General features: G+C 42.4%; 1 protein-coding gene across 1 annotated transcript in view; it reads right to left on the reverse strand.

Annotated features, from left to right (window-relative positions):
* Positions 1–20,334, reverse strand: part of VEGFC (vascular endothelial growth factor C) — an 83,259-nt gene that overhangs the window by 21,343 nt on the left and 41,582 nt on the right. The window contains exons 2-3 of the mRNA XM_080660729.1: positions 7,176–7,389; positions 5,216–5,406 (exon numbers count right to left, since the gene is read on the reverse strand). Of these exons, the coding sequence (XP_080516855.1) occupies positions 5,216–5,406; positions 7,176–7,389 (405 nt within the window). The remainder of the gene's footprint in view (positions 1–5,215; positions 5,407–7,175; positions 7,390–20,334) is intronic.

Consider the following 20,334-nt stretch of genomic DNA (forward strand, 5'->3'; position numbering starts at 1 on the left):
AACGACCCCTTTCTCTATAATAAAAAACATCTCAGGGATTCTTCAGGCAGGAGAAGCGCAGGAAATTACAAAGTCAAAGGGAGAAATGGTGGGCGGTCAATGACGAATACTGGCTTTCCCTCTTCTCTCCTGGTCCAGGAATTCACTTAGTACCAACCACACCAGGGCTTCCAACAACGTTTATCAATACGATGCTTCCTCTCAAATCTGTAGCTGATGATCCAATCACTGCCAGAGAATTCTAGAATGACATGCCTAGTCTTTTCCTAATGTCTCCACCTAAATACCACTCAGATTCTTCAAAATCAGCATGCTCAAGACTCTCACTTCGACCCCAAATCTGTCCCCTTCTATCTAAAAATTCATTTGATTTAATGCCAAGTGTTAACTATGTGCCAAGACTGCACTTTGCCCCGGGGCAATAGCCAAACACAAGCTTTGCTTTCATGGAGTTGAGAGCCTAGGGAATAAACCACCTGAGAGATAGGTAAGGTAACGATGCTAAAATACGGGCAAAAACGATGCTGTCACAGGCCTCGAAGTGATATTTATGCTTAAGTCTCAGGATGAGGAGCAATTAGCTAGGTAAGAGTGATATGGGAGTGGTGTGAGGAGGCATGTTTCGAACACAGGGCACAGTGCTGTAATGACTTAGAGGTAAGAGATACTGATATGATTTGAGGAATCAAAGAATTTGGGTGCCGGTGGAAAGTAGTCTTTGAAGGAAAAGGCAGTGACAATTGAGGCTATAGATTTAGGTAGCAGCCAGATCATGAAGGGCCCTGTAAACCATGTTTAAGGATTTAACCTTCAGAAGAGTGAGTGCCATTCAAAATATTTAACAACAGAGAATGTTTGCACCAACCAATCAGAACTGATGCTAGCCTGAGCCATCCAATCAGAAAAGAGCAGCTTATCAATGCACCAGCTGAATGCAATGTTCCTGAAGAGTTGAGCGGTATCATTTAGAAAAGAAAAATCTCAGTTAAAACGTGGCAGATGGATTTGAGGGAAGAAAGAATGGGGATTTGAGACCAGTTATTAAGCTGGCCCAGGTGTAATGGTCTAGGTCAGTGGTCGGCAAACTCATTAGTCAACAGAGCGGCAAACCGCGGCTCGCGAGCCGCATGTGGCTCGTGAGCTGCAGTTTGCCGACCACTGGTCTAGGTGATTGATGAATGTGGCCTTTGCCACAGTGGGATTGGCAGAATAAAGGTACAGGGTATGATTCTAGAGATATTAGAAGACAGATTTAGCAGAAATATTTGATTAGCCTTTTAGTGAAAGGAATGGCCAGCTAGATGAACAGTGTCATTTACGGAGACATAAAGTACTGGGAAAAGAAGGTTTATTTACTTGCTTGTTTATTTGTGAGGGTGAGGTGGATGGGGAGAATATATAGGTCACAACCTCAGTGTGACACAGATGGACTTTGACCTTTCTGAGGGACAGCCCACGGGTTAAGTATGAAAGCAGGAGACTGTGACCTGGGGATAAAGACTGCGGAGGAGTCACCAGGAAGAGAAAGCATAGATGAGGAAACTACGGAGTGTGCGCAGAGTCAGAAAAGAAGGCAGCTTAGGAAAGAACCCTGAGGATCCAATACCTTGTTTTCAACCAACCTAACATTTTTAATTCCAAAAATCTGCAAATCTAAAAGATGGTCATGCCAGCCCAGCTGGTTGGGTCAGTGGTTGAGCATCGACCTATGAACCAGGAGGTCACTGGTCAATTCCTGGTCAGGGCACATGCCCAGGTTGCAGGTTTGATCCCCAGTAGGGGGCGTGCAGGAGGCAGCTGATCAATGATTTTCTCTCATCATTGATGTTTCTATCTCTCCCTCTCCTTTCCTCTCTGAAATCAAGGAAAATATATATTTCAAAATGCACATGTTCACATGAACACTACTCTGTTAGTATAATGATACACATTTGAAAATATGACTGCAATAATATTTGAAATGAAGGATCAAAATAAAACTGAAAAACAACATAAACCAACAAGAAACACCAGATTGACTTCAAAAATGTTATAGGTAAATCCTGACTCTCTCTCTGAGCAGATGACTGAGGAAGTGGGGAAATTATCAACGTGATCAATCTAGTACATTAGAAGGAATCCCCAGTTCTCTGAAAGAAGATGGAAGAGAATGAAAGCTGATTCCAAAGGACATAAAGTAGACAATTTTCTTCTAGAAAAACATATAAGCACTAGGCTACTGGACCAAATTCCATTTCACCTGCACGTACCTTATCTCAGCACTAAATGCGCTTCTAACTTCTAAGTTGGCTCTTAAGCCTTCTGCCTTCTAAAGCCTCAACCCCTCCGAGGCCCCCTACCTGGTTGTATGCTGCTCTGAATACAGACTTACCCTTAACTAAAGACTCACTCTATTTACCAGTTAGGGAAATAGGGGCCCAATGAGAACAACATGTCATAGGGAAACAGGAAGTGGTCACAGAAAATTGGTTGACAGGAATGCTTAACTGAAGACTACGTATTTATCTTGTTTACTAACAATGAGCTGTGTGCTGTTTTCTGACTTTAGATTTTGCCTAAGGGACTCCTGTTACCTGTTTGGCCCATGTGTAAACTAAGCATGTATTTAGCAAACCAATAGTAAGAGGATTGGAAAATGGACTTTTGCTCATAGTAACTATGAATGAAAAGAAGGGGGAGAATTTCCTCCCTGAGAGGTTAAAGAAACATCTATTTTTCAAAAGTTGAGCTAAAATTTAGAGCGTACACTTTAGTTAGGCAAAGGGATCAGTTCATTTAAAAATTACCCAGGTGACTTAATCAGCTATTTTATTATGATTAATCTTGAAGGCAGTGATTTAAAAATCTGGCTCCACAGATAACACGTAGGTATCAGAGAACCAACTTCCTGAAACTGGGAGTGTGTGGAAACTGGGGGTAAATGCTGTGGATGTATCCATATCTTCGTTATTTTTTCCCCACGGAAGGACCCATAGTTTTTATGTGATCCTAAGGGGTTGTGCACTAAATCTGTGGTAGGCACTCGGGTCGCTAGTGAACAAAACAGACTTGCTTTTGCCTTGGTGGAGGAGATAGATATTAATCAACTAATGATGACTGTGTTATTATAACTATAGCATTATAAGCTATAGTAAGTGTTTCAAAGAAAAGTATGAGAAACTATTAAACAGTTGAAGTAACGCTGGGCCTATTTCTGACCTCTTAGCTCACGGAGACCAGAAAAATCCCCCAGGAGGACTTCCTTGTGCCACGTCAAACTTGAGTTGAGACCTGAAGACCTGGTCCCTTAGCCAGGAGGGGCCTGGAAGGCCAGGATAATCTACAGGTATGTGCAAAGGCTCTGGGGCAGTGAGGGTTCCCAGAAACTGAAAGACGCCTCTAGCGTTGGGAGACAGAAGGTGAGGTCCAGGGGCAGGTGCCGCTGCAGAGGCAGCACAGGCAGACATTCGAGCTGAGACAAAGATTTGGGGCTCACTCCAAGCACCATGGGAGGTCCCTGAGAGGCGTTTCTGCCTGAGACTGCCCGCATCAAATGTGACATTTTTAAAAGATCACACTTGGGGCCAATTTAAAGAATGGATCGGGAAAGGGGAAACAGAAGCAGGAAGAGCAGAGAGAATGCTGTTTCATTGGTTGGAAAGAGCGTCAAAGTCTTCTGGACTACAGGGGTGGTGGTGGATATGGGGGTTCAAGACACTTGGGGGATGAAATTAACATCTGACTTGGTGATGGACTGGATTTGTGATGATGAAGATGTCCGAAAGGACCCTATGTTTAGGGTCCTATCTGACTAGAAGAAGACCAGGGTGCTTTGTATGGTGGTGGTGTTGTTTGGGATGAGTTTGGTTTTGGGAGAAAAAGCTTGTCTGAGGAACTAGTATACAAAACGTGTGGGTATCCATATATAAAGAAGACATATTTTGAGATATTTAAATATGAAAGCAGTAGGTAATTTAAATATGAAAGTCCTATTTAATAAATAGTATGCTATAGAAGTTGAGACGTTTTTAAAAGAAAATTCATTTTAAAATATTTTCTTTGTATTAATAAGGCAAAATAAAATTTATGGAAGAAATTAGTAATAAAAAATAGCTTTGTATATTGTGAATTGGCAACTGATTTTCACCAAGAAAATAAATTAACAATAAAAAACGAGGAATTTATGTAAGGCTTTCAACAACAAAGAATTGAAAACAAAACAAAACAGGAATTTAAAGAAATAAGTGAACAAAACAAGAAATCCCAACACTACAATGGTTATTATTCAACTCTACATCTTTAAAATATGAGCACTTGGAAAGTAAAATTTCATCTAACAAGTTCTTTATAAAATGATGATTAATGAGCTCTGAACAGACAGATTTGATGAAATAAATATTCAAATCTAACAAGTTCTATTCAAAATTCATCTTTGGGTCCATCCCAGGTCATTCCATTTCTAAAAGAAACATGACCCTTCGGTATTTGGAAAATGCAATTAGGATATCAATACCTTTGAAAGATCCGCCAAAGTGCTATTTGATTTAAACAAAACACCATAATAATAAACAGTATAACCTAGGACACATATCATATTCTCAACTGAATTATTTAAAAATATACACTAGTAAATGTATTCCACAAACTTATTTTAATTCCTACACCATTTTTTAAAAAATGACTTTTTTCCCCAAATGTCTCAGAAGGCCAAAAATGCTTTTATTGAGTTTGGCTGAATATAAAACCAGCAAAACTTTAATATTAATATCTTTTTTAAAGTAACTTTTTTTGAGACTATCCTAATGGCATAAATATTTCTACTTGATAGAAAAGGTTTTTAGTTTCAACACTTATTAAAGGATTGAAAAGTAACTCATTGTCAAATGAAAATTTTTATCCTCAAAGATCAGCTTTGTATGTATGTGTGTATGCATGTGTGCACACATATGTATGTGTGTGTGCAAGTGTGCATGTGTGTGTACAGGAGTATATGTTCACACACATTCATATGTACATTTATTTTCTTCATTTGCTTTTGATCCCACTGCATGAGTTCATAAAACATCACTTACTTCATGAAATTACCATCAAAACCACAAAATATGGAAAGCTGAAAGTTATCCCCCCAAGAAAAGACAGGCCACTCTGCGTTGCACTAGGTCGCTTTATGGGGCGGGAGTGGAGGCGGATGTGCCCCGAGGGGGCGCAGGTTGTGGGGCTGGGCGGGGACACCTACCGTCTTGCTGAGGTAGCCCGTGCTGGTGTTCATGCACTGAAGCCCCTCGCTGTTGCAGCAGCCCCCACATCTGTAGACGGACACACATGGAGGTTTAAAGAAGGTGTTTGTGGCTGCTCCAAACTCCTTCCCCACATCTACACACACCTCACGTGGCATGCATTGAGTCTTTCTCCACTCATTATCAATACCTGCGAGTCACAGGGAAGGCCAGAGGTTACACAGAAGCCACCAAGGGGAGCAGCCCCCAGCAGCTGGAAGCCAGTTACATTTGCTCTCAGACTTTAAGACTAAAGTTCCATAGATAACTTCACAGAAAGCACGGGCGGTGCTCTCCACTGCCCTGTGAGCTGGAATGCGGTATCATGTGAAACAGAGCAGCGAAGGCTATTTTCTAAGAGAACTAATTTCTACAGCCCTGTCACAAGCTAAAGTAGATGCGCTTCCTTAAAATGACACCGATATTCCCCAGCGCGAATGTCTGGTTTTAGTAAGAAAACGAACATTGAATACATACACTGAGTGGCCAGATTATTATGATCTCTGAATGCATAATAATCTGGCCTCTCAGCAGTATGTATGTGTGTGTGTGTATATATGTATATGTATATGTATATGTGTGTGTGTGTGTGTGTGTGTGTGTGTGTGTGTGTGTGTATATATATATATAGAGGCCCAGTGCATGAATTCGTGCATGGGTGGGGTCCGACCAGCCTGGCCAGGGGGAGGGGACATGGGCGGTTGGCCGGCCTGCCTGCTGGCCGAACTCCTGGTCGAGGGGACAATTTGCATATTAGCCTTTTATTATATAGGATCGACACTGAGTGGCCAGATGATGATGCGTTCAGAGATCATCATCATCTGGCCACTCAATGTAGATGTTCACACGATGTGCAGAGGCCATGCTCATCTGCTGCCACATGCACCGCTTCCTGGGCTCCGAGCAAAGAGGAACATGATGGATGTCCCTCTTAAGCTGAGATGGAAACGAGATGATGGCTATTGTGTGGGACTCCCTTCAGAAATGATGTTGAGGAAGGCTACTTGGCCATGTGGGGCAATGTCATGGTGGCAGCTCAGCTACTTGAAACACAAGGCCATTTGCAACGGGGAACATGGATCCCGAACCCTGTTGGCTCAGGAAAGTGCTCTTTCTTTTTCCCACGTGCAGTGACTCTGCGTTTTACTTTGAGCACTGTTGACTCTTTACGTGCTGCCTTACAAAGGATGTACGTCTCCAGTGTCCTAGTTCATTTTCCCCATGTTTCTCTTAAAATAGTATTCTTTGGGGAAAGAGTACAGACACTCTTCATGGCTCAACCATGAGGCCATTCTGTGTGGTTGGTTTTGTTCTGAAAATACTTCACAATCAAACCTCTGTAGGAATTACTATCTAGTAACTGAAGGGAATTACTTGTGAAAAGTAATCCACCCATTTACACCATGCCGTGTTATGCTGCATCCTAATTTTGGTGGCACTTTCTGCGGGGTCCCCCAGGGGCTCCTGCGAAGTCCCTCTCTGAAGCCAGTGACCTGGGAGACCACAGGGCAACAAGGGGTGCTTGAAAAGATGAGTTGGAATGAGTTAGAAATCCAACATTCCTCAACCCAAACCAGAAAGAAAACGTAGGTGCAATTATTCTATAAGCTACAGAATGTTGGCACGATTAACCCCACAGGCCGTGTAAAATACCCTTATGCTTGGAAATCCGGCAATGAGATATCACCTAGTGTTTAAAAATTTAAGTGTGCTGGCGGGCATGCATGCTTCTCTTTTTATTTCAAGAAATCAACCTCACCACTCACAGTGAAATCCTAAAAGTGTGCCTTTGGGGAACAGCCTTTACTTCGGGCCCTAGACACATTCAGTGGGCCCGGTGCTGAAGGGCAGGGCGCAGGCTGGCCTCCCTCAACTGTGCTGCTATGTGACCCTCCTGTGTCTTTCCTTTCCCACACTTACTTTTCAAGATCTCTGCGTTATAATGCGCGGCGGCAAATTTTACAGTGTCTTCTGTCCTCGGACCGGCGCCGGGCTGATCCTGGTTTTGCTGCCAGCCTCCTTTCCGTAGCTGGCACTTGTACATTTTCCAGTATTCCGGGTAGAGCACGCTCATGAGCTCGTCCACGCTGGACACCGCCCGCAGCTGCTCCTCCAGATCTTTGCCCGCATACGCCTGTGGGAGAAACGCGCACGGTCAAATACCCACCGGAGGGCGGGATGTGGAAACAGATGCACTGAAAAACCTGTAGGTTTAACAGCGTACAGCCTGGCTCCATATTAAAATAGGATGAACGACCCCTGGGTTAGATAACGTTCCATGGTCAATTATTCATACTTTTCATTTGAATCAATACCACCATAAAAATGAAACCACATCTCCCGGTGAACATATAAAATATATATTGAGGTTTTAAGACCAAAGTCGTGTGGTATAATTTTTAAAATACTTCTTTGCAGGAGCCTGTTTTCTTGACAGTTCTTTTACATAAATGGGTAAGTCAAAAGTTTGGAAATTCAGGCAAGGCTGTGTTCACTTCCAACATAAATAAAATTAAACTGAAATCCACTCTCTGGCTTTGCTTCATTTTTAATTATCGGCCCCAATAAAAGGTAATTAAGCAGGAGCTTGAAATCAGTCTTACAGAAGCTCTCTGAGCATCAATAATCACACGAAGAGTAGGATTTCGACAACATCATCACAGAAAGGTTTACATATTGGCCGACGCTGCAGTATTTCAAAAAAATTAATCACTGAGATTCAGTCTGGTATGAAAAAGACATGGAAGAGGCCAGAAAGCATAATTCTGCTTGCAGACAGGTGACTGTCTACATTAGTGCATCTCATTAAGTGGAGCGTTCCATAGTATGGTCAAGTAGTTACTGTACCTAAGAAAAATACATTTTTTTCTAAATTATACTTTGAAATTATGGGAAATGGTACATTGTTTAACTTTATCTGCAAAGTGAAAGACAACATGAAGTGTTTATTTTATATTGTCTTGATTATTCCGGCTTTAGCGTCTAGATACAGAATACTTCGGACACTGGGCATCGCATCTGTTAACAATGCAGGTAACCGCCTCCCACATCCCCCAGTCGCACAGCTTGGATGAAGAAACTACATTCTAGCTAGTAATAGTTTTGTCTTTCTAATTTTTGAAGAAGAAAATTAAGAAATTTGCTTTAAAATATCAACCTATTATTTCATTGAAAGACTTTTCACCACTGTTTTTAATTATCCAAGATATTCTGATGTAGCTGATCTTTATACAACATTTTGAGAAACACAATCTAATGTAGGTTTCCTATTCAGTACAAAGCCTCCTAAGCAGTGGAGTATGAAATGTGTCCCCTCCTAGTACATAATAAAATTGGCTATGGATTTTGGGGTTTCCCTTTCTCCCTTTATTGTGTGACTTGAGCATAATAAAATATTATGTTATGAGAACACTGATATTTCGCCATTACCTTCTGGAATATATGGGATGATTCTTGATATGCCATACAGCTATGCTATATTTCATTTCACTGAATACGTGGAGGATGGGGATGGAGAAAAGACCTTAGCTTCAAGGAAAGTGACAACATATCTTCACACAGTTTCCTAATTAAATGTTTATGAAACATGTGTCTCGGGAAATCTCAAATATGACACAAAATGCAAGAATAAAAAATGTTTCAGGCCGAAACTGGTTTGGCTCAGTGGATAGAGCGTCGGCCTGAGGACTGAAGGGTTCCGGGTTCGATTCCGGTCAAGGGCATGTACCTTGGTTGCCGGCACATCCCCAGTGGGAGGTGTGCAGGAGGCAGCTGATCGATGTTTCTCTCTCATCGATGTTTCTAGCTCTCTATCCCTCTCCCTTCCTCTCTGTAAAATATCAATAAAATACATTTTTTTGAAAAGTTTCAGAATTGCCAAAACCGGTTTGGCTCAGTGGATAGAGCGTTGGCCTGCGGACTGAAAGGTCCCAGGTTCGATTCCGGTCAAGGGCATGTACCTTGGTTGCGGGCACATCCCCAGTAGGGAGTGTGCAAGAGGCAGCTGATCGATGTTTCTCTCTCATCGATGTTTCTAGCTCTCTATCCCTCTTCCTTCCTCTCTGTAAAAAATCAATAAAATATATTTAAAAAAAAAAGTTTCAGAATCGATTAGGACTGCTGCTGGAGAACATCCTTGCTGAAGTGCATGGGTATCTGTGGTCACTGCTCCCTGAGGGCCATGTCACAGAGGGTGGCATCTGCCTGCTGGCCTCGCCCTTGCACACGTGGCCCTGTGTGCTTGGCGGGTCCCTGGGTTCTCTTCCCCAAAACTCCGCCGGCATTAAAGTCAGGGTGTGACCCAAGTTGACCACAAGAATCTCACATGAAACAGGCGTGAGTGTTCACTCTACCAAGAGCAGGTGCACTATAACCACCCATGTTCTACAGCACAGGAAGGACGCGTGCTGAATGCTAAGAAAGGGTGGTGGTGAAGAGGGCCTTCCAATGAAGTGTCACTGAAGTTTTACGGCAAATAAGGTCTGTACTTTAAAATCTAGAAATGGGAAATAACTATATATATATATATATATATACATACACACACACACACACACACACACACATACACTAGAGGCTGGTGCATGAAATTCTTGCACAGGTAGGGTCCCTGGGCCTGGCTGGCAATCAGGGCCGATCAGGGCCTTCTGGCTGCCGGCTGGGGCCTCCCTTCCCTGGCTGCTGACCAGGGCCTTCTTTTGTTCTGCACCACCTCCTTGTGGTCAGCTCACATCATAGCGAGTGATCGAACTCCTGGTCTCCTGGTTGAACTCCCGAGGGGACAATTTGCATATTAGGCTCATATATATATATATATCTATATATATATATATATATATATATATACACACACACACACACACACACACACACACACACATACACACACACATACACACACACACATATTAAAACATTAAGATATCCAATAGATCAACAGGAGAAAAAAAACAAGTATAATAATAATATAATTCACAATAAAATACAATATTAAAAAACGGGAAAAATACTAGTAGAAAATAAAGGTTATTGTACATATTCATATTCTTAGGCAGAAAAAAAGGCCTCTCTAAGGGTGAATATAATAATAAAATGTAAACTATCTGTATGATAGAAAACACTGTAAACAAAATAAAAGACAAACAGTAAAGTTGGAAAACTATTTGCTGTACACATGAAAGATGGGAAAGGACTAATAATCTTAAAATATCGCAAGAACATGTTAATGAGAAAAAATAAACAGGCACTTCAGTAAAAAGTGGGAAAAGAACTTGAACTGAATATTCACAAAGACTAAATGTAAGTTACACACATACACACACACACACACACACACATATATATATATATATATATATATATATATTCAGTGATGGCAAAATTGAAGAAAAGTAATTCCTTCCAATCATGGTGAGTATATAAATTTGTACAGCTGTACAGGAAAAATGTGCTATTATTTCAAATCAAAGGGCCTTAAAACAAGCTCCATTTTAGATAGCAAGTTCACTTTGGAATTAAATTTTCTATCCAACAGAAATTATAATGATGCCAGATATATATACAAATTTATCACGAGGCTGTTTATAATAGCGAATTTAAAAATCTATACAGATAATAATAAAGAATTGATTAAATAATGTGTAGAATAAAAAGCAATTAGCACAGAAAGTAATGCTATGAGAGTATGAAATGATGATAGAGATTTATAATTTAGACATGAAAAGAGTATATTCTATGCATGCGTAGAGTACCCAGGTTATACACAGTATATGCGTACACACAATATCCATTACATAGTACTTTCTGTGAACCCTGAGAAAAAAGACACCTACTAAGAAGGGCGCCTGGTGGGGTGGCTAACTGGGCTCAAATTTTAAAAATCAGAGCCTAGCCCTGGCCGGTGTTGCTCAGTGGATAGAGCGTCAGCCTGCAGACTGAAGGGTCCCAGGTTCGATTCTGGTCAAGGGCATGTACCTTGATTGCGAGCACATTCCCAGTAGGGAGTGTGCAGGAGGCAGCTGATCTATGTTTCTCTCTCATCGATGTTTCTAACTCTCTATCCCTCTCCCTTCCTCTCTGTAAAAAAATCAATAAAATATATTTTAAAAAAATCAGAGCCTAGCAGCCATTTCTGCCCAGGGGCCTCTCACACAAACCACACTTCAGGGAGAAGCCTGCTCCCAACTGCCCGCCTGCACAGTGTTCCTGCCTGCTGAGCCAGCCCTTATACAGGAGTTCCTGGGATCCTATTTCCACCAACCAATAGAAGCTGTGCAGGTCTGACCAAACATAGTGGCTCTATTCTGACCAATCAGGATAGTACCTTTTGGACCAATCAAACATCAAGGATTTGGAGTCCTCATTTGCATGAGGACAGACCATAGAGGGACCTGGGGCAGGGACTTCTGTTCACATAGGCCAGCTCCCCTCAGGCTCTAAGGGCGCACTTTCCCTTTCCATGAAAGACTGAAGCCTGCATGTCCCTGGCTGAGCTGAAACACGGAAGAGGTATCAGGTGCAGAGCGGAGCAGCCCAGCACAGGCCAGAGCAGACCAGCAAGGAGCAGACCAGAGCAGTGCACAGCAGACCATTGCAGAGCAGGGCTGTCTAGCTGGGAGTGGCCTGGCCTCAGGGCCACCTGGCCCTGCCTCACAGTGGAGCTGTTTTGCACTGAATTAAGTTTCCATCTTCACCGAACCTCAAACTGGGGATGCCTGCTGGCATGGAATTAATGCCAAGGATCATCGGTTGGACAAATCTTTTCACCTGTATACACGGTCTTAAGAGTAAAAGACAATGCAGCAAAAACAGTCATATTCCCCTAACTGCAGGATTGAGGTAATTATTATGTTCTTTATATATTTCTATATTTTAAATTTTAAATAATGAACATACTGTATATAACTTAACATATCTAAGTACTCGTGTCTAAGCATATCAGTAGCAGAGGATTTTGGATTTGAAAATTCACCCAATACACTGTGATAAAATTAAATTTTAAAATGACCCTTTGATAGAGAATCATCCATGAATATGGGAAACCAAATGGTATTCTTCTGAGGAATAGAAGGGTGTGAATGTTTGCAGAACCTCATTATTCACAGTATTTGCTCATCTCAGCTTTTGATATACTTTGTTCTTATTTCTGCATAGAGCATGCCTTCAATGTGCTATCTTCTATATATATAAAAGGCTAATATGCTAAATGCCCCTCCCTCTGACCGGTGACATGCACTGACCACCAGGAGGCAGACGCTCAATGAAGGAGCTGCCAAGCTGCAGTGACTTGGCAGTGGCGGTTCTTGGGTGATGCACCCTGAAACCAGAGAGGAGGGAGCCGGATTCCTCGCGGGGCCACATGATTCCACCTTCATGGCCGTGGGTTATGTTGTTGCTGGGGCACTGTCAGCCCCGAATCTCGTTTACTGCACACTTGCATTTGCATTCCATACCCTGTACCACAGCAACTTTGCAGAGTGCCCTCTCGCACGTGGGACCCCTTGGGGGATGTTGGAGAGCTGGTTTCGGCCCGATCCCTACAGGCCAGGCCAAAGGATCACACCTGCCGGAGAGAGAGACCCCGATCATTCCACAGATGCCTTTCGAGCCATGGCGCCACCCCAGGTGTGGCTGGCCGGGGAGGGACTGCAGGAGGTTGGCTCCAGGGTGTGTCCAGCCTGTCTCGCCCAGTCCCGCCCTGCTGGCCACCTTCTAATGAATTTCCTTTCAATGTGCACGAATCCATGCACTGGGTCACTAGTTTAACTCATAACAATCACTGGTGAAAGCTGTCACAGACAAAAGGTATAAAAATAGCTTGATACTGAGCAATTAATTTACTGATTCCTACTGGACTTTAGTTATTATACTTGTGTGAAAGAAAAATAAGCTTTACTTGTCAAAAGACCCAGTTTTCCATCTTGGCTATACACCTTATTTGAGTAACATTAGGTTTCATTTCTTTGAACACCACTTCATTCTGTATCATGGGAATACAGTGGACCCTTGACAACAGGGAAGGGGGTCAGGTACACCCACCACTGTGTAGTCGAAAATTTATGTATAACTTCGGACTCCCCTAAAAGTTAGTTTTCCCTCAGTGTCCACAGGGAATTGGTCCAGGCCCCTCCAGCAGACACCAAACTCGGTGGGTGCTCCAGTTGCCTATGAAATGGCACAGAACAATGCACACCACAGACTGGTAACAGTACAGGCATTGGCTGAAAAAAATCTGTGTATAAGTGGACCTGCACAGTTTAAATCCACTTTGTTCAGGGTCTACCATAATGACCTTTTCCTCGGAGATTTTGTGATAATTCAAACAGACATTTGCTATAGAAGTGTATTACAAATTTTGTAGTCAGGGGTGGGATTAGTCCAACATCAACAGTCCCTTTAAACAACCATCAAGTTCATGGCTATGCTGTATGGAAATTTAACACTCATTTCATAGTTTTATGATGTGGACAATGCACGGGGAAATGCACATGGTTGAATTAAGGAAAATTTCCTCTCACTTCAAAGCATATACGCTTACCAAATACTCATAATCAGAACTGAAAGAATAGGCAAGAGTCCAATGAAGAAAAGTTTGGTCACAATACTTCATTTTCACGAAGTGGCCAAAAAGGGCCATAGGCAAATCTGGCTAGTTGTCCAATAAATCTATATTTGGGTGAAGAGGGAGGAAATAACTTAATGTTCAAAAAGGAAATAAGTGACATTTATATTTTTCTTAAAATGCACATATATTGCCGAAACCGGTTTGGCTCAGTGGATAGAGCGTCGGCCTGCGGACTGAAGGGTCCCGGGTTCGATTCCGGTCAAGGGCATGTACCTTGGTTGCGAGCACATCCCCAGTGGGAGGTGTGCAGGAGGCAGCTGATCGATGTTTCTCTCTCATCGATGTTTCTAGCTCTCTATCCCTCTCCCTTCCTCTCTGTAAAATATCAATAAAATATATTTTTTAAAAAATGCACATATATTATCATCAGAAATCTGGCTTAAGTAATATTTTATATTTGAAAAAAATGTATATTGTCATGAGTAATTTCATAAAATGAAGGAAAAGGAAGATTACTTGGTCAAATTATCAGTTTGATAAGGTAGGAAATGTACTAAAAGATTTTGTGTGTAATTATTTTATTTTTTGATTAAATTTATTGGGGTGGCATTGGCTAATAGGGTCATATAGGTTTCAACTGTATATTTCTAAGGCACATGATCTGTATATTGTATTGTCTGCCCACCACCCAAAGTCAGATCATCTTCCATCACCATATAGTTGACCCCCTTTAACCTTTCCACCCCCCACGCCTTTCCCTCTGGTAACCACCATACAGTTAGTTGTCTGTCTCTATGAGTTTCAGTTTTATATCCCACATGTGAGTGGAATCAGATGGTTCTTGTCTTTTTCTGACTGATTTATTGCATTTAGCATAATAGTCTCAAGGGTTTTAAAAGGAAATATTTTTCATATTATTCATCACCTCCGTCATCTCCTTGTCCTAGAAAAACACATTATCAGTAGGAATCAATGTATCATAAGGCAGTGGTCAAGGCCAATAGCTACACTTCCAATTGTTTTTCTTTCTTTGGAAAGAGGGTCAGAGCCATTATTAGAATCGCGGTGGCTGAGTTATTCTTCCCCAGAAACGCCAAGGGGCTCGCTGGTCATCCTTCTTGCTCAACCACGGTGGTTGCATGACAGAGGAGCTGTGGTTGTTCCGTCTCCTTCCGCTAACAGTCCTTGCTGGGCAAATGTGCACATTTAATAAGTATGCCCTAATTCCTTAAAAATACCCTTTTAAAACAAAATTTGGGCTCAGTAGCCGAATGGAGAGGGTTTTGGATTTGAAAATTCATCCAGTACACTGTGATAAAATTAAATTTTAAAATGACCCTTTGGTAGAGAATCATCCATGAATGTGGGAAACCCAATGGTATTCTTCTGAGGAATAGAAGGGTGTGAATGTTTGCAGAACCTCCGCAAACCATTTTACCTAATGTGTCAGTGACGGGGTCCGAGCAGGGCCCTTTCACCCACAGGGCACCCATCATCCATGTCTACCCCTACCTGATGTGCCTCAGACAGAGAACCCTGGAGGCAGAGATTTAAATTTCAGTTTAATGTTGGACGTGTTTGATTGGAACTTTTAAGGTTTAATTTAATTTTGCCTAATCCTCTCAAATGTTTTATTGTAAATGCTGAAAATAATGCCATCATAAAGAGTGGGTTAAGAGCATAAATTATTTATTTTAAAAAATAAAAGTCGCGTTTTTAGTTTATCACATGTATAAATTAACTAATAAAAATAAAAATTATTTCATTCAAGTCTGAGTTAAGTAGATTTTTAGAAAATATTTTAAATATTCATTTTCAATTACTTTATCATTTTAGATAAGTTTCTAATTTAATGCCGAAGTAGATAACTGGTCACATCTGCCTAATCAACGCAATAGATAATGAGATTCTATACACACTGACTTCTTGCCCTGGACGCTGAAAGCTGCTCACTTGCCTCTTGTTTGTCTATGGCATTGACTTGCATTCCTTGCAGAAGGACAGAATGATCTCAGAAATATTAATTCCCACTTTTCCCCCAGAAATGATTGCTCAAACAGCACCAGGTAGGGGAAGCCAAGAATAACAAGTATAGTTACTGCCTACGAAGGAAATGCCAGGGAACCCAAACGGATTACTCAAAGATTCCAAGTGCATCTCTCAGAGAGCCGGCTCTCCAGGCATAACTGCCCCCCAACCCCCCGCCCTGACCCCCAGCGTCATTGGGCGATGTCTACTGACATGTTTGCTTCCAGACTGCGGGGGTGATGCTGCGGGCACCAGTGTGTAGACCAAGGAGGCTGCTCGACATCCGTGCACAGGAGTCCCCTAGGAAACCAGCGTGACCCAGGCCCACGTGTCCACAGAACTGCTCTGGAAGCCCTTCAGCTGAGTAAGGGCGGGCCTGCCACTCCGTAGCCTCTTGAGAACAAGTCACAAGGTGCCAGCTGGGCAGGGATCTCACCTTGTAAAATCCCTAGAGACATCAGGATGCGAGAACGAATGGGCCGAAGACACCAGCCGCTGGACTTTCGCTCTTAGGGAGACTTATTTCTAGGCCAGGGTAACCCACTGTGTTTCCCTTTACACAGGCATTTTCTCAACAGCGTTTCTTCATTTCATGACAAGAAGAGAAAGACATTTAGACCAGGCTTCCCAGGTAAGTAAATTGGAAATGTTTCTGAACTGTTTTCCTTTCATTGCTTGTAATTATTTTGCTGAAGATTCAACTAATTTCAAACACAGCTTTTACATATTCTTTTCAAAATTGCTTAATAACTAATCTTGCGATTAAGTAGCTTATTTAGTTTATACCTCTGATGCCCCAAATTTTATCACTGATGGACAAAAATTAATTGCCATTTTATTTCCTTCCTCTTCTAAGAGTAATGTCAATAATGGTTTTGTCAACACATTTGAGGTTCTCAATGACATTGAATAACATAAGTCTGCATATATTAGGCACTCAAGGATAGCAGTATAGTGTGGTAATAGCAGTAAACACCTGGACAATAATTATGTTAAGGGATATTCACTAAACTACATAAAAGGTTCAATTCTCAGTTCTCATAGCGTACTTCAATATTAGCTCTTATTCTCTCAAAAGCTCATTTTAGCCTATCATATGTACATGTTACTTGAAATCACACAGTGAATACACAGAGATATGTTGCTGATAAATGCCTAATTGAACGCTGAGTTTTCCAGCGGAGATCATGTTTTGGAGAGTCACATATGTACGGTACCACACAATGCTAAGAGCATGAGATTGGGTGTTTTAATCTCAGCTTCTCCACTTGCTATGAGTGTGACTTTCTAGGATCACGTCCCCATACGAAATATGAAGACGATGCCCTAGCAGGTTTGGCTCAGTGGATAGAGCATTGGCCTGCGGACTGAAGGGTCCTTGATTCAGTTCTGGTCAAGGGCACATGCCCAGGGGGTGTGCAGAAGGCAGGCAATCAATGATTCTCTCTCATCATTGATGTTTGTATCTCTCTCTTCCTCCCCTCCTCTCTGAAATCAATAAAAATATATTTGAAAAAAGAAAAAAGAAATATGAAGACTGCTGTAACAATTACATGAGTTACTTTGAAATAAGGTATGTAAGTAGCCCAGAGATTTTTTATGCTAAATTTTTAACAAGTGTAGATAATGATATTAATAAAACCTCAAGCCTATGGTTCCTCACTTATAAGATGTAGATAATAAAATGTATCTTATAAAGCTACTGTGTGTTAATAAGATATTTGTAAAACACATAGGAAGAAAGCTGGTACACTCAGAAGTCACCTGTCTCTGATAATTTAAATAAATAGCAAAGGAGGGGCATTTGTATGACTTTACAGCATTTATTTAAGGATTCCTGTATGTCAGACTGTCCTAGGCATGCTGGTTGTAAACAAGGTCTCTCCTCTCATTGAGTTCACAGGCTAGAAATTTTATAAATTTATTTTGAGGATGAAGAATATTAGTTATAAGATTCTTACAGTTGTTCTTTCCATGGAATGTGAGTTTTAAGGCATATCTGTTTTGTGTATTGCAATTAATTCCAGATGCACCTGTTGCGTATGCGCTTCTGTGTCTAAAAGATTCCAGATTATGTACTAAAGGGGCAAGAAGTGGAATTGGAATTTGTTGCTATGAAACAATGTTGAGTAAAAAGCGAAGTTGAATTATTTAACCAGAAGCACCGTTGTCTGAAACACAAAAATTCCAGTTTGTATTTTTACTAGCCCTTGAGCTCTAAACTTTCTCTTTATAATTAAAAGCTATTTAAGAATTTATTTCAAAGTTAGCGTAAATCCTATATGTGCTTTTATTTTAAATTCATGTACTGATTGTATATGCTACTGATTTCGGAACACAATTGCACTCTGGAAGGGGTGTGTGAGTGTGTGTGTGTGTGTGTGTGTGTGTGTGTGTGTGTGTTGAATGGTTGGAGTATCCTGAGGATATACACTCAGTAAACAAGTCAACTAGAGAATGATGAAAGGTTATCACCATATCTAACCCACCACTAAGGAACTGGAAAGTGTTGCTTGGGGCAGAATTGCTTACTAGCTTTGCGGAAAGCACAGACACTCTCTCATCAAACCACTGACCCTAGACCCCTAACTGTTTACTTTAGGAACAACTCTGCTCAACTGGACAAAGTGCCAAAGAACAGACTTCCTTTGGCATTGTAACAAATATCAGGATGATTTTTCTTTATCGTTGCTCGTTGCCTGTTTATTTACTCTATGCCAATACATTCCCTCGCTGATTTCACATCATCTCCATCCTCCCATCCCTCATCTCTGCATTCGGTGGACAATCCTGACTCATACGCCATGAAGAAAATAGAAGATGTTGAAGGCCAACTCACTTATACACACACACACTCCCAATCTGTCTTCCACCCTCAGGGAGAACTAGCAAAAGACTTCCTCTCATCCTCTCCAAAGCTGGAAACTCCATAGGGACTGTGTCCTTTCTGTTGTGTGTAGAGCAACTCGCTAATCTTTTACCTTATTCTTTTTTAAAAATATATTTTTATTGATTTTAGAGAGGAAGGGAGAGCAAGAGAGAGATAGAGACATCCATGATGAGAGAGAGTCATTGTTTGTTTGCCTCCTGCACGCCCCACACTGGGATCGAGCCCGAAACCTGGGCATGTACCCTGACTAGGATTTGAACCATGGCCTCCCAGTTCATAGGTCAACACTCAACTACTGAGCCACCCCAGCTCTTTTACCTTATTCATTCTCTCTCCCCACCCCAATTTTAGTCTTCCTATTAGCATACAGACCGGCTGTTCTCTCAAATTAAAAAATACAAACATATGAGCCCACACCCCTCCTAAGCTCCACCATCTCTGTCCCTTCACAGCTTCGTGGTTCCGGGGCGCGCTCCGTATCTGCCCTGTTCCTCACGTCCCAGTCACTTGTCCGAACTCCAGCTCCTTTGCGTCCACTATTCCAGGAGAACCAGGTCCCACAACTCCCCTGGAAGCTATTCTTTGCCCCACTGCCTTCCTTCTGTCCTGTGACCACCTTCCTGTCACTGCATCAAAGCCAGGTGCTCTTTGTCCCCGACACCACACTTTCTGCTTTTCCTTCTCGGAGTGGCTGTGTCCTCAGTAACCTTTGCTGACTTCCCTGGTTCAGAATCCGCAGTGTTTGAGTTTTCAGTGCCCAGAAATCATTGCCCTAACATCCTTCGTATGCCCCTTTCAGGGGACCTTCATCCAGTCCATCTCTGCAAGGAGGGTCTGCAGCTGAGGACTCAACACTCCAACTCAAATATCCAGGCCACCTGTTCCTCCAAGGAGCTGGCCCTAGTCCTCAAGGCCCCATTGCTAACACATCCGAACTGGCATTCGTGAATTTCCTCTCCACATCCATCGCCTCCTCAGCTCTTCCTGCTTCATTAACCAAGGCTTTGGGAAATCCACCTCTCATCTCCTTTTACCTCGTTTCTAAAGAAAATCCATCAGCACGTGCTAAGAATCTTGCCTCGAAAATACACCCATTTTCTCCAGGTCCATGCTAACCTGGTTGAAGCCTTTGTCATCTCCGGCCTGACTCCCTGCATCACCTTCATACCCTATCTTCTTGGGGGCCCTCTGACTCTCACACGGCAGGACGGAGGACCCTTGGGGAACACTTGCTCAACGGTGCCACTTTCCCATGGAATCTGCTCAGTGGCTTCAGACATGAGGCTCCCAGGGGTCCTCAACCTTGTTAAACGGGGGGCCAGGTCCCTGTCCCTCAGACCGTGGGAGGGCCGGACTATAGTTTTTAAAAAAAAACTATGAACAAATTCCTATGCGCCCTGCGGGCCCGGGACGCGTCGCTGCTAAGCAGGACAGGCAGCGGCCCCCGGCGGGCCGGATCCATGTCCTCGGCGGGCCGCATGTGGCCCGCGGGCCGTCGTTTGAGGACCCCTGCCCCATAGCATCCCGCCGGCACTCACAGAACCTGGGTCTCCGAGGCTGTAAGCCCTCTGGGAGAATTATATTGTCCTGCACAACAC

Source organism: Plecotus auritus, assembly GCF_963455305.1.
Source record: "Plecotus auritus genome assembly, chromosome: 3".
Lineage (NCBI taxonomy): Eukaryota > Metazoa > Chordata > Mammalia > Chiroptera > Vespertilionidae > Plecotus > Plecotus auritus.